Below are 13836 nucleotides of genomic sequence, written 5' to 3'. Positions count from 1 at the left end.
GAATGATGTGGACCAGGAAGGATGGTGGGATGCACTTCATCTTCAGTCTTTTTGCCCTTCCTTGCAGCTGTGTTCTCCCTTCTCTGCAGACCCTCTCTGCATTTCTCTGTGATCTCTCTCACTTTCCCTCAGGTATTGCCCGTGGAACTGGGAGATGTCGCCCAGAATTAGTTACATTCAGTGACTTCATAAAACACAATTGCCCAGTAGCTGTCACGCGAGTATGGCGCGGACACCGATGTTACAATTTTGACAGACAACGTCAGGATGCGCCACAAGTTTCTGCAGCAGTCGAGGGTCCGTGCCGGTGCTGGGACTGGTTCAGGGCACGTCTAAGAGGTGTGACTATAAACTAATGAGGCTGGCTTTATGTAAACAAACACACCAGAAAGTCTACAAGCCAAACAAATGTTATCCTTTAACACGGTCCTCACGGGAGACCCCACACTTGTTCCAACAGAGCGGCCATTGCTCCAAACACTTCTGGATTTGTCCTCAGAGCCAGTTTATGAGAAAATCTGACTCGTTGCTTACAGTCACACCTGATTTTTGTTCCAAAACAGCATCGCCCCGCGTCATCACCCTCCACGTTCACCAGACTTGGCTTCAGATGATTTAGAGTGGTTTCCTGAAATCAAATCCACCCTCAAAGGACAAAGATTTGCAACCATTAAGAATATGTAAAGAACAAACTTTGGGCAGGTCTCTAGAATGAGTCCCCAGATATTTTTATTTGCTTCATTAAAATAGGTGTACAAATCCTCACCCGGACTTACAGACCTGCTTCTCAAGCTTCATCTCACACTGCTCACCCCTCACCCGCGATACACTAGCCCCACCAGCCTCCCTTCCATCCCGTGAACACACCCCACTGTCTTACCTGAGGGCCTCTGTCCTAGCTGTTCCCTACAGTTGGAGTGCTTGGCTGCTTTTCGTCTTGATCGCTGCCTGACCAACTCCTTCCTAGCATTTCCACTTAACTGTCAAATCTTCAAGTGAGGATTTCTTTGGCCACCAAGTCCAATGTCTAAAGTCACGTTCTAATCACATCACTTAAATTTTCTACATAGTACTTATCACTGTATATGTATTTTTCCATTTCCTTTGCTTATTTACTGTCTCTCCTGCATTAGCATGTAAACTCCATAAGAGCAGAACCCGTCTGTCTCATTCATTTCGGCATCCCCAGGAAACAGTAGGCATTCAGTAAATATGTGCTTCATTGAATTGAATGAATCCCAAGGCCACTTCTTTTGAAAGGTGTGAATGTCTTGTTTATTTTTGAAGGGAATGATTTCACTAAATACTGAGTGAATTGACCTTTTTTCATATTTCCGAGTAATTATTTAGACATCCGGTGGCCACAACCTAAGGTCTGTTCACCTGCTCTTTAGCAGTTAATTGTCCCTCATTCTTTTGTTTTTGATTTTTTAAATGTACATGCAACAGAGACTACATTCTCCTTGTAAAAACTTACAATGTGACAGATAAAGTTTAAGGATACCTTTGACAACCCACTCAATCCATACATGTGCACATGCACATGCTCACAACCTAGGTCCGCGTCCCTAAATTCTCCCAACATAACCGTTACTATCCTCTTAAGGCTTGATTGAGGTAGAGGATCCACTTCCAACCTTACTCAGAATAACCGTTGGCAAGACACTTATGTTCCTTCCTGCATGGGCCTCTCCATAAGGCTGCTCCCTGACATGACAGTTAGCTTCCCCCAGTGCAAATGATGAGAGAGACAGACAGAAAGACAGACAGAGAGATAGAGAGACAAACCAAGGTAGAAGCAACAGTGTCTTTTATAACCTAATCTCAGGAATGACGTATTATCATTTCCTGCTGAATGTGATTGGTCACACAGACCCAGCTCAGAAGTACAGTGCAGAAGGGTGTGACTATTACGGGACAGTTAGTTAGCCAATATAAATATCAAAAACAATATAAAACAACCCAAGAGTTTCTGGTGACGAGTTGAAATATTTTATGCATCTGTTGTATAGTTTGTGTTTTGAAAACACTGCCCAATACAAACACTTCTTAACACTTATATATATTGTATACATAATATCTATACTATGTCATTAATAATTCTACACGGATTACATGTTGAAGTGATAATAGTCTGGATCTACTGAGTAAACTAAAATAGGTTATTAAAGTTGATATCACTTTTTTCTTTTTTATGGAAATTTTAAATGATTTGGCTTACACTATATTTCTATTAGACAGCACTTGAAAGTATTGGCAAAAGATATGGTTATCTTATTTCATAGTTAAGCTATGACATCATTCAGTGATCTGCTTTCGATTTTCTAAATAATTTCCTCAAGTGTTTTGTATGCTTGTTTTAGAGATGTCCATTTATCCATTGGAGTTTGGGAGAGCAGGGACAGAAGTCTCTCTCTGGGTCATTGTCTCTTAAAGAACCACAATTACAACTTAAGCTGTATAATACGGACTTTGTGAATCCACATTCTGCTGGAAAGTAGCAGGGAAGAACATTCCAGAGCCCCATGTCCAGGGCGTAATGAGTTCTAAGAGGAGAAAGTGCCATGGTAATTAAAATGAAACACTTAATCTCCAAATCTCTAAAACATTTTGGAACCACATTCTAAAAGTCCTTGGGAAAACCTGAAAATAAGACTTCAAGGTCAAGACTTGAAAAGAAGACTTAGGTCAAGACCTAAGTGAAGCCAAAGTGAATTCTGAGTCCTTAACCTTAGCAGGACAGGTAAATTGAAACTGAGGTTTTGAGCTTTTCTGCTATGAGAGTTTTTTAATTAAAAAACATTGGATTATTGGACTCCTCTATAGTATTTCCTTTGAGTTCCTACCTGAAAACAAGTCAGTTGTGAGGTTGTTAGAAGGTTGTCGTTTTATGAACTGCTGTTCTTGGTTGCCCAGAGGATATTGGCTTACAATTCAAGGTTTATACCTAAGTGACCTTGTTTTCTTCTTTGAAATAACAGATAGGGTTAAAATTGACACGATTTAGTATATAATGTATTTCTGAATAGTAGTTGGGGCAGAAAATTTTTAACTGCGGTCAGAGATTTTTTTTTTTTTTTTTTGATGGAAGAACAGACCTATTTTATAAAACAAGTATTTGATTTAGTTTTGTGTGCCTCTAAAACATATAACACAGCCCAATGAATATAATAATGATAATACAAAACTGCACTATTTGAGAGACATCTATGCAAAGATTATCAATAATTGATCACAACTTATGAGACAGGTACTATTACTGTGCCAGTTTTCAGATGAGACACTGGGGTTTAAGACGGTAGCATAACTGGTTAGGATCACACATTTGTAACGGGCGGTGCTTGATCCGGATCTTTGACCCAAAGCCCTTGTATCACTTTGCCTCTACTTTGGAAATAAGAGGAAAGCAGATTTCAGCTCAGGATGAGGAAACTCTTTAAATTAAACTCTTTTTTTTTTTTTAATTTTTTTAACGTTTATTTATTTTTGAGACAGAGAGAGACAGAGCATGAACAGGGGAGGAGCAGAGAGAGAGGGAGACACAGAATCCGAAACAGGCTCCAGGCTCTGAGCTGTCAGCACAGAGCCCGACGCGGGGCTCGAACTCATGGACCGTGAGATCATGACCCGAGCCGAAGTCGGATGCCCAACCGACCAAGCCACCCAGGCGCCCCTAAATTAAACTCTTTTAAAATTAAAACCGACAGTGAGAATGGACAGGACCACCTTAGTGAGCAGTGAGTTCCCCTCCTGGGCCACGGGTCCTATAAGAAGAGGCACCTAAGGCTGGTTCTGAGGCTCTTTCGGATACTGAGACTAAGTGATTGTCTTTGTGCCTCCTTTTCTCATCAATTAAAAAAAAGAGAAAAGAAAAATGCTAGTAACAATAGAAAAGTTGTTGCTAAGTTGTAGAATGTCATATCATTTAGTAATGGGCACATGTATTCATTTTTTCAAGCAAATCAAATGAATTATTCCCTAACACTTTCAGTTAAAAATTGAAATTAGTTTACATTTTACCCTCGTTATATTGCTCTAAGCAATTATCAACCAGGCCAAAACTCATCAATTGCAGGGCGAGACGAAATTAAGAAGTAGTGTGTACTTGGCGATCCATAGGTTAGATTCTGATGGTGAGGAAAAAACATTCAGTCTGATCATTATTTATCTCAGGATTTAAACAGTAACCGTAATTGTATTCTTTGAACACCAAGTTCCCACCCCACCCCCACCCCCACCTCGTAGTTAATTAGCTGGGCAGGTCTTAGAACAAATACCCACTCAGACACTGGGTGGTAGAAATGCTGTTGATAATTAAACACCACAATAGCGTGGGGCCTATTTCAGGAGCAGCGGAGTGGTCTTGCGCCAGCCGGCCGGCTCACCACACACTCACAGACCCTCTATTGTGCTGGCTATGCCTGCTCAGAGGGATAGTTGCTTGGCTGGAGAAGGAACCGACTACAATGAGAAAGAAAAGACCAAACCTTGCAAGTACATTGGGAATTCTGGACTCCAGGGAAAAATGTCCAGAGTGTGGAAGTAAAAGGGAAATGGATCCAAGGAAAAGAGAAGTGGATGGGCAGGAGAACAAATCATATGATAGACATAGCGTTTCTCGTTTCTGTGTCCAACTGACCAACCAAAAGGAATTCACTAGCCTCATGCCAAATCTATAGCAGTTAGAATGTGTGATATGTAAGTACTAGGTTAATTTGCATTCCTTTTGCCATAGAGGAAGTTCACTGGGTTCTTTAAGGTTGCTGTTTCTTTTTAATTTTTTATGTTTTATTTTTTATATTTGAGAGAGAGAGAGACGGAGAGCGAACAGGGGAGGGGCAGAGAGAGACAGAGACAGAATCTGAAGCAGGCTCCAGGCTCTGAGCTGTCAGAACAGAGCCTGACGCGGGGCTGGAACTCACGAGCAGTGAGATCATGACCTGAGCCGAAGTCAGACGCCCAACCGACTGAGCCACCCAGGCGCCCCTTTAAGGTTTTTACGAAAATCTCAGTTAACCATCTCACCTCCTTGGGCTGGGTTTCTTCATTTTCAAAATAAGGAAGTTAAAAAAATAACAATAAAATAAAGGGGTTAAAATGTTCTCAATCTGGCCAAAATAGGAAGGGGACTCTCAGAGTCATTTGCCAGGTGTCAAAAAGCCTAAACTATGGCACCATTACTCAAGATAAAACTGCACGGTCTAATATGATTATCATATTACCTCTGCTTAAAATGTATAAACCCACTTCATTAGGTCATTAATAATAAGGAGAAAATGATTACTTTGTAAGTCAGCTGATTTGGTAGTCAATAAGGAAAATCTTTCAAAAGAGAAGTGTTTTATTAAGCTATTAAAAAACTCCATAGGAAAAAAAAATAATAAAAGTTTTGCTGGGTGACATGGTTGGAAACCACTGGCTCGGTTGGTGCCCCTTCTACTCACCCACGGAATTACCTCTAACTACAGAGGCAAGTGAGTGCATTCTCAGGGGTGCCTGGAAGAAAAACGGTGGGAGAGATTTCTATAAAGTTCCTTTTTAAGCCTTCAGTTTTGGGGATATCTTTCCATTCTCCTCCAGAAGTGTTTGTTTTAATTTCTAAATAATAGGCTTTTACCCAAATCTGTATGGAAAAATTGATGCCCTGGGAAGACACACATATTCATTCTGTGGCTCCAGAGATGCCCACTGCGGCCCCACCAGCACCACCACACTGTGTTGGTGTTTAGGTAGCTCAATTTGAGAAGCACAGGGATCTGGAGGATCTTGGAAAATTCACCTGGCTGTAAAACCGAATGGATTTTCCTTTAGCCTATGAAGAGGCAAAAGGCTCTACCTTAAACATGTAGAATCCCTTTGCCACTACAACTCAAACAGCATCAAGGCCACAGCCGAGGAGGAAAGGGAAAGTCTAGAAACAAAGCATGTTGTGCTGAGGAAAGCAGGAAAAATTTCAGGGGGAGCCAAGCATAGCTCAAGAGAAGCTGTCCATCTGAAATGCCACCTGGAATTCACACCAGTAATAACTGTTGTGGATATAAAAATTAATAGGGGGGATTTCATAGTATTAGAAAAATTTATTTTTATAAATCATGTGTCTATCACCCAAGTGTTGATGCATGCATGCAATTCAAACATCAGGCTTACAATAAAAAGCTCACAGAATGACTTAGCAAGGACAATTCCCCCATTTTCTCTATAATTTGGAGTGGAAGAAGGAGGGGGGCGGTGGGTAGAGGGTGCAGTTACTGGGTCAATTAATCAACCTGAAAACTGTGACACAAACCCTGACGCCTAACCTATGTCTAAAAATACACAAATGTATACGAATTTGTTTTAAACTGTCAATGCCTATATTTAGGACCTTCCCAGCAAGGCTATAATGAGACTGTGTTTGAGGCCTTCAGTCATAGCAGACTCTACCATTAATCTGAAGTTAGTTAAATTAACAGCATTTAGTACTGACTTGTCAATCTCACTGCTTCAGGAAATTGCACCTTGAGGCTACTAATATTGCCAATTTTTCCACTGGAGTGTGTGCCCGCGTGTGTGTGTGTGTGTGTGTGTGTGTGTGTGTGTATTTTTTTTTTTTTTTTTTGCCAAAGCCTCCACATTCATACACCATCATTGCCTCCCTGCGTCCACAGCACTTATATTATCATTTATTCTGGCCCCCTTTAGCCTTCCCGGGGGATTCTGCGTAGTGTAGCTGCTCAGTGAAAGAGTTTTTTAGCTTTATATTTATTTGTTTATTTTTCTGTCATGGCTCACGACTGAGGCTTTAGAAAAAAAAAAAAAAGTGTGACGGTATTCAGAGTACATGATTGACTGCTACAGCAACATTCATTAACCATGACAAATCGGCAGCAAAACACAGTCCTGAGTGTTCTAAACAGCAACTTTAAAAAGAAAGAAGGAAGAAAGGAAAAGAAAAAAAAGACTCAACTAATTTTTCATTGACCTCATCTGTAAATAAATTGAGACTGATGGTGAGCAGGGGCAATAATAAATTATTATTCATTTCCTGTAATTAATGCAAACATGCCTATGAACACAGAGAAGATGAATCTATAACCACCTAATTTCCATTTCAAAATACACCTAACAAGTTTTCACTTGAGTTATCTTCATCATATCCCACCCCCCCCCCCCCCCTTTAATTAGAAGAATGGAATGGTTGGATTTCTTTCTCACCCACCAGGGGGAAATATTGTTTTGGTCACAGAGAGGGTCAAACACATGTTGGCGACAGAGCAGCAGAACTTGATTCTGGTCTGTTTCAGTATTTGCATGGTTGCCTTCCACAAGACCACGCGGAGGCTGCCTCCTCCTTACCACTAACCGGAGAGAGGGGGGCTCCTGCAGAGTGACCAAGTGACCGCTGAGGCAGCCCTCACGTTCGTGAGAGCCAGGAGCAAAGGCCAAGAAGCAGCTTCCCAGTCTGACACAAGAATGTGATGCATTCTGTTGTTGTCCCGAACATTCACTCACACAAGGGCCAGTTGGGAAAACGCCATCATGTGAATTTAGCTGAGATATCATGTATTGAGTAAAACAGAAATATCAAGCTGTATAATCCCTCTCCGTAAAAAGAGTAGTCGAACTTGCTGTCAGGCACAGGCATCTCCAGAAACCATTCCTTCCCTGAGATCATGATCAGAGATCGAATTGATAGAAGATCATTGTCTAATGACACCCAGTGTCAGAACGTACAGCCCTATGGGCAGTGGGCACTTCGTTAGCAATAAATAAATTGGTGGGGCGTCTGGGTGGCTCAGTCGGTTAAGTGTCCGACTTCAGCTCAGGTCAGGATCTCACGGTTCGTGAGTTCAAGCCCTGCATCCAGCTTTGTGCTGACAGCTTGGAGCCTGGAGCCTGCTTCGGATTCTGGGTCTCCCTCTCTCTCCGTCCCTTGCCCGCTCACACTCCGTCTATATGTCTCTCTCTCTCTCAAAAATAAACATTAGAAAATATTTTAAATAAATAAATAGGTAAATATTACACCACTAAGACGTATATACAAAAACGTCTATGAGATTGGCACAATGTGATAAGAGCAGAAAATTCGAATCCGATGCTACCAAAAAAAAAGAAAAAAGAAAGAAAAAAGGAAGGGAAAAAATGACCAACCAACTTTAATAGTATGCAACTTGCCTTGTGGATGACTTTTCCTAAGGCCTTCCTAGCCCTACAGAGCTTTTGGCCCTGTTTGTCTTTCTAAAGATCATGGAAACAAATGTGTGCGATCTGGGTCAGAAGTGGTCCTCATGGGTACTTGATAGTTGAGTTCTAGTGAACCGTGCTAGGCAGCTACTTGGGGTGCCTGTGACAAGAGGGCCACAGAGCAATGAAAGATCTTAAATGGATGGATTTACCACTACTTCGACGTACTGGAGTCAGTCAGGTAATGAGGAACACGGATCCCACTTAGCCCGGGCATTTTTTAAAGTCCACAGTAGACTCTTAACTACCCCGCCAATGAAGCGGCATTCCCCCAGAAGGAGAAAGGAGTCAGCCATGTCTTTCCCTCCAGTTGTCAGCCTGGAAAGCCGAGCGATGCACCTTGCCACGCTGGTGCAGGAGGCCCAGCAGAGGGTGAGCGAGCTGTCCGCCCAGGTGGAGAACGAAGGACCCAGTCTGGACAACACCGAGAAAGAGAAACAGCTGAAAGCTTGGGAGTGGAGGTGTCGGCTCTACAGACGCATGAGAACGGGCTTCGAGCACGCCAGTGAGTATAAGCAGAGGACTTCTGCATTTAACTAGAAACCAGGTTGGTTGGAGACAGCCAGGCCTTCTTTTACTGACTTTTTTTTTTTTTTTTTTTTTTTTGGCAGTTCTGCTACAGGGTCATGGATGGCCGTTGTCAGCCTATTTGGAGCGAGGGCTCTGGGCGACTGTAAAAGGATCTTTTGTCTCGCTTGATTTTCTGGCTCCCGATAGGTTCTCTGACCACAGCCATGAGGCTTCGGTGCTGCTGGCCTGTCTCCACCATCTCACACTCATCTAGAGCTTTCCACCCGATACGCCCTACTGCCTAATAACCTGGATGGTTTGATACCCTAAGTGGCTATATTTTGGGATGTGGAGGTGGAAAATATTTGTTTGCCTATTTGTCCAGCTTCTGCCTTCAACCCAAGTTTAAGTTGTTTTCAACTCTCTCTTGCATTTTTTTTTTATAGGAAGCTTATATAAACCAATCTTCAGTTACTACAGGCGACAGAGGACAGTCAGTCACTGAACTGTGCTTTATCTGTACTTCTGTTCTCATCACCAATTCTTTCTGTTAGTTTAAGAAAAAGCCTTGTTTCTGGATAATACTCATTAGCACTGGAAGGTAATGCTTAGAGCAGCCCCTACTATAAAAATATATAAAAATCAAACACTTGGGAAATACTAAAATCTTATTCTAAAAGTAGATCTTATTTAAACAACAACAACAATAAATTAGACTGGAGAATTTGAATATAAGAGAAAGATCAGTTCATTAGTTTGGAAATATCTGCCTCTGCTTTGTGCTATAGATAAAGACAAAAAGTAGTGAAAATCTGGCTTTCTAAAGCAGTGCTAAGTATCGAACCATACCCTAATCCTTTCTCTTAAAGCAAATAGCTTAAGCAACATTCACGAAAGTTTGCTTTCAATATTAACAATCTCTTCAGCAATGCCGATACATGTTTTTTTAATTAAAAAAAAGACATTCATAAAAAATACATACTAATTTGCTTTCAAACTTATTACCTTTGCTTTGTTTTAACTAATAGAATAACTTGCTTAAATAAAGATTTTTTTTTTACAGAATCTTATTGTAAAATAAATACTTAAGCATTAAAAAAAAGACATTCAGCAATAGTTTTAATAAATGCATTTGCTATTGTGCCTCATTTAGGACACAGATTAATACTAGAAGTAGTTATAGTTTTAGACTTATAGCCATTTGGGGGGTAATTTTCTAAATCACAAAACACCTTCTGGGTGTTAAGGAACACCTAAAACTATCAGGAGTCCTTTAAAACCCGAGGTTAATGGGCATGACATTCGTCCATGAATTCTTTCTCAGAAAATGTTACTTGATGTAATAGGAGGCAACATGAGAGCCAGGCCCTGAGCATTCCACACGGGGAGGAGCCCAGAACGGGGCATCGGAAGCCACGGGCTTTGGTCTTAGCTGTGTCTTCACTGCGTCCTTGAACAAGTTAGTGTGGTCTCTTCAGACTGTGGTTTCTTCCTCCTAAACGTGCACACGCTGTTACTTGCCCTTTCTACCCAACAGGGTTGCAAAAAGGCTCCAGTTCAATGATTTACATGAAAATACTTCATGAAATGTACCAGTCTCTATCAACAGTTCCTGCTAACACTTTCTGGCCTCCTCTCCACTGGTCCAGGTCAATCTCCTGTTGTGTTTCCAGGATACTTTGGGAAGGCTTAACTGGTATTATTTACCCCTTCAGAAGATGTTCTAATGCTCAAATAAGATCACAATAGCAACAAATAAAGGCCATTGAGACTTCTAATGAAAATGTTCAAAAGCAAAAGCTATTAGGCTCTACAAACAAATGTTTCCATAGTGTGTGTTTCAGGGTATCCTTTGAAGAGGCGGGAACGTTGTTTGAAAAGGATTTGCGATGTTAAGATCCTTATGTTTTTCCTTCTGTCCCAGGAGCCCCCGAGGTGCCAACCAACGCCTGTCTTATGGTGACCAGCAGCACATCACTCACTGTCAGCTTTCAAGAGCCTCTTAGTGTCAACGCAGCTGTAGTGACCAGATATAAAGGTACTGGACTCCAGATTTCTTTTTTTTCCCCATTGCTTCTTCTTAAAAAACAATCCATTGTTTTTTTTCTGCTGCTGATAGGATTTTTTAATCCCATTTACTTTTTGAGTTGACATATTTGCATTGGCACTCCCGTACAGAGCAAGGGGTTACTGAGAATAAGTCACAGGAAGCATGAACTGCAGGACCAGGCTGTCACTATTCCAAAACTCTCCAAAATATTAATAATTCCATTCTTGTTTGCAGAGGGCCTGTTTTGTGCATAGCATAGCGATGGAGACAAGACTGAGTAAGACACACTGAAGAATCAGTCTCAATCCAAGGAGCTCAGAGGGTGGGAAATGGAACATACTAAGAGGCATATGCATTGATATCTGTAATAGCAGGTAACTAGGGTTGAGGATTTAAAAGAAAAACAGATAAAGATGTTGGGAGTCGGAAAAGAAAGAGGAAAGTAACATGATAGGATCAGAAAAGTTCCAAGGTCGAGGTGGCATTTGGTTTTCAAGGATGTCTAGGATTTGGACCAGAAGATGCTGGGGGGGAGGGGCATCTGGGTGGCTCAGTCAGTTAGGCGTCCGACTCCACGTTTCGACTCAGGTCATGATCTCGCAGTTCGTGAGTTCGAGCCCCACATCGGGCTCCATGCTGGCAGTGTGGAGCATGCTTGAGATTCTCTCTCTGAGTCTTTCTCTCTCTCTGTCTCTGCACCTCCCCAGCTCTCTCTCTCTCTCAAAGTAAATAAATACATTTTTAAAAATGTTTTAAAAAAAGAAGATGCTGGTGGGAGGGGGAGGTAGCCTCCAAGTGGAGAAACCTGGGAGCACAGTTGAAGAGCAAGAACATGCTAGAACAGGCAGAGGAGAGCAGGGGAACAGATCATAGCTCCAGGGGAGGTGAGGGCTCACAAGAAGGTCCCGTGAAATGCAAGAGCAGAGAGAGAAACTAGGGCAGGAGGCAGGGGTACAATGACACTTGAATTCAAGATTAAGGAGTTTCGACATTAGATTGATGAACTCTGCAGACCCCTGAATAAGAGGGGGACAGGATGGGAGGTAGACTATGAAAGACTTAGGTTGCAGTACTGTGTCTGATGCATTGGAAGAGGTGTGGACCTGGAATGAGGAAGTGAGTTAGGAAGCTTTTCGGGAGAGCTGCTGGCAGCCTGACGTGGCTGCTACAGCAGCACCTGGAGGGAAGACAGGGAGTCCAGAGGAGAAAGCAGCAGAGCGAGGCTGCGGTAAGAAGAGTTGAGGCTGCGGAGCGCCTACTGTATGCCAGGCACTGTTTAAAACCTCCGTGTGTATTAGCTCTGTGTAATCTTCACAAGAACCCTGGAGATGGGCACAGTTAGCACTTCTGCTCTGTGGATGAGGAACCCGAGGCGGCGAGGTTAAGGAACTTGGCTAAAGACGCCAGTAGAGCTGCACATATCACGTTATGTTGATTCTTGAACACGGTGGACAAAAAAGGGAGAAAGTCATTTTCCTGATTATACCCTGCACAGTCCGAAAACCTGATAAAGCCGTCTGTGCATATTCCAAGACGCCAGGCCACGAGGCAGAATTCCTGTTCAAGCGGTGATTCCTTTCTCCCGCCCAGGGCCTAGTCCCAGGAGAATCTTCTTTGTCTGCAGAAATGACTCTGCCCACACCCTGTAGCCTTCTGAGATACTTGGGATTTTCCAGATGACTCCACTCTCTAATACCTTAGGTAAGGCAGCATAGAATTGGTTACCACTTTGAGTTTTCTTATCAAAAAGAGCAGCCTCGGGGTACGGGTGACACCAGACAAATGAAGCCACCCAGGACAGCCTCCTACAGCCATCCTTTGATACAATTCTGACACTTTGTCGGGGTCTCTGTTCTGCCGAGATTTCCTGAAGTCTAGAGCTAGTGTTCGCGGGCAGTGTCAGACTTGGGCATTTTCCTCTCTTTCTACCTTGCTCCAGCTCAGGTTTTTTGATGAAGGGTTTCGTCAGTGCTGCCAAACTTGCCATTTTCTTCTTACATTTGATTAGTGAACAATCGGAAGCTGATTCATCCAGACCCGTCCGCTATTTAATACTCGCCCATGAGGCCTGCAAACTCTATCAGCATTCACATATTAACACGTCTCATCTCAGGAGACTTGCGTTTGGGTGAGGTTGAAATGAAAGCCACAAGTGGGTTCTGCTGGTGACTGGAGGGGATTAATTAAGCATTATAAATAGAATTGTCTGTTGCATTATGGAGTAGGTTTCCTTGTGTTAATTTATAAGGTCATAAATTGAGTCCTTAACCTGACCACTCTCAAGGGTTATTTAAAACAGCTGGCAACCTCCTGTACCCGGAGACGGGACAGTTTTTAATTCAGGAGTTGAAGTAATTATTTAATTATGGAAATATTAGCAAAATTACCCTGAAACAAGGCGAGTTATTTTGTTTGCTTTAGAAAATAAGAAACAAGGGAGAAATCCACGGAATGAGATGTCAGTTATCTAATTGTTTAGAGGGAAGACTTAACCCTGCAGTATTTAGGGTTTGGAACAAATCTCACCCTGCTCTCTAGAATTTCTGGGTTCACAAAACCTCAAGCCTATTTTGACAACCGGATGTCCTCCCCTTCATACTTGAGGCTGTGTTTGAAAGAAAATATGAATCCTTTGGTTCCTCACTTGCATATGCTCAACTCATCAACATATTTGGGGTTGTTGTTTTTTTTTTAAGAGTTTGTTGACATCCAGAAATCTTTTTAAGAGCATCTCTTTACAAGCCCTGTGCAGGCCCTGGTGATGAAAAGGGCCATGCAACCAGGCCGATTGTCATCACAACTTGGACATTAAAGGCATCAATTTCAGTTTAAAACCACGGAAACAGTTCTGAGTAAGACCCACTGGAGTTTTCTGCCTGCCTCTCCCCTAAATGCAGGAAAATGAGGCTAAGGGAACGACTTGTCTGTTTCTAGGTGTTTCCTTCTTGGATTCAAAGAGCTCTTGCATCTTTTGGTCCCATCTCACCAATTTTCATGGTTTACAGAGCCAGACTAGAGTTATTTCAAATGCTCTGATGCTTTGGACAATTGCC

General features: G+C 42.2%; 1 protein-coding gene across 1 annotated transcript in view; it reads left to right on the top strand.

Annotated features, from left to right (window-relative positions):
• ANKFN1 (ankyrin repeat and fibronectin type III domain containing 1) overlaps positions 1-13836 on the top strand; it is a 174278-nt gene that overhangs the window by 47367 nt on the left and 113075 nt on the right. Inside the window, exons 5-6 of the mRNA XM_060646482.3 lie at positions 8534-8728; positions 10658-10771. Of these exons, the coding sequence (XP_060502465.1) occupies positions 8534-8728; positions 10658-10771 (309 nt within the window). The remainder of the gene's footprint in view (positions 1-8533; positions 8729-10657; positions 10772-13836) is intronic.

The sequence above is a fragment of the Panthera onca genome, chromosome E1 (assembly GCF_046562875.1).
Source record: "Panthera onca isolate mPanOnc1 chromosome E1, mPanOnc1 haplotype 2, whole genome shotgun sequence".
Classification (NCBI taxonomy): domain Eukaryota; kingdom Metazoa; phylum Chordata; class Mammalia; order Carnivora; family Felidae; genus Panthera; species Panthera onca.
Note: the sequence above shows the minus strand (reverse complement) of the source record. Positions and strands in the feature narration are given on the sequence as shown.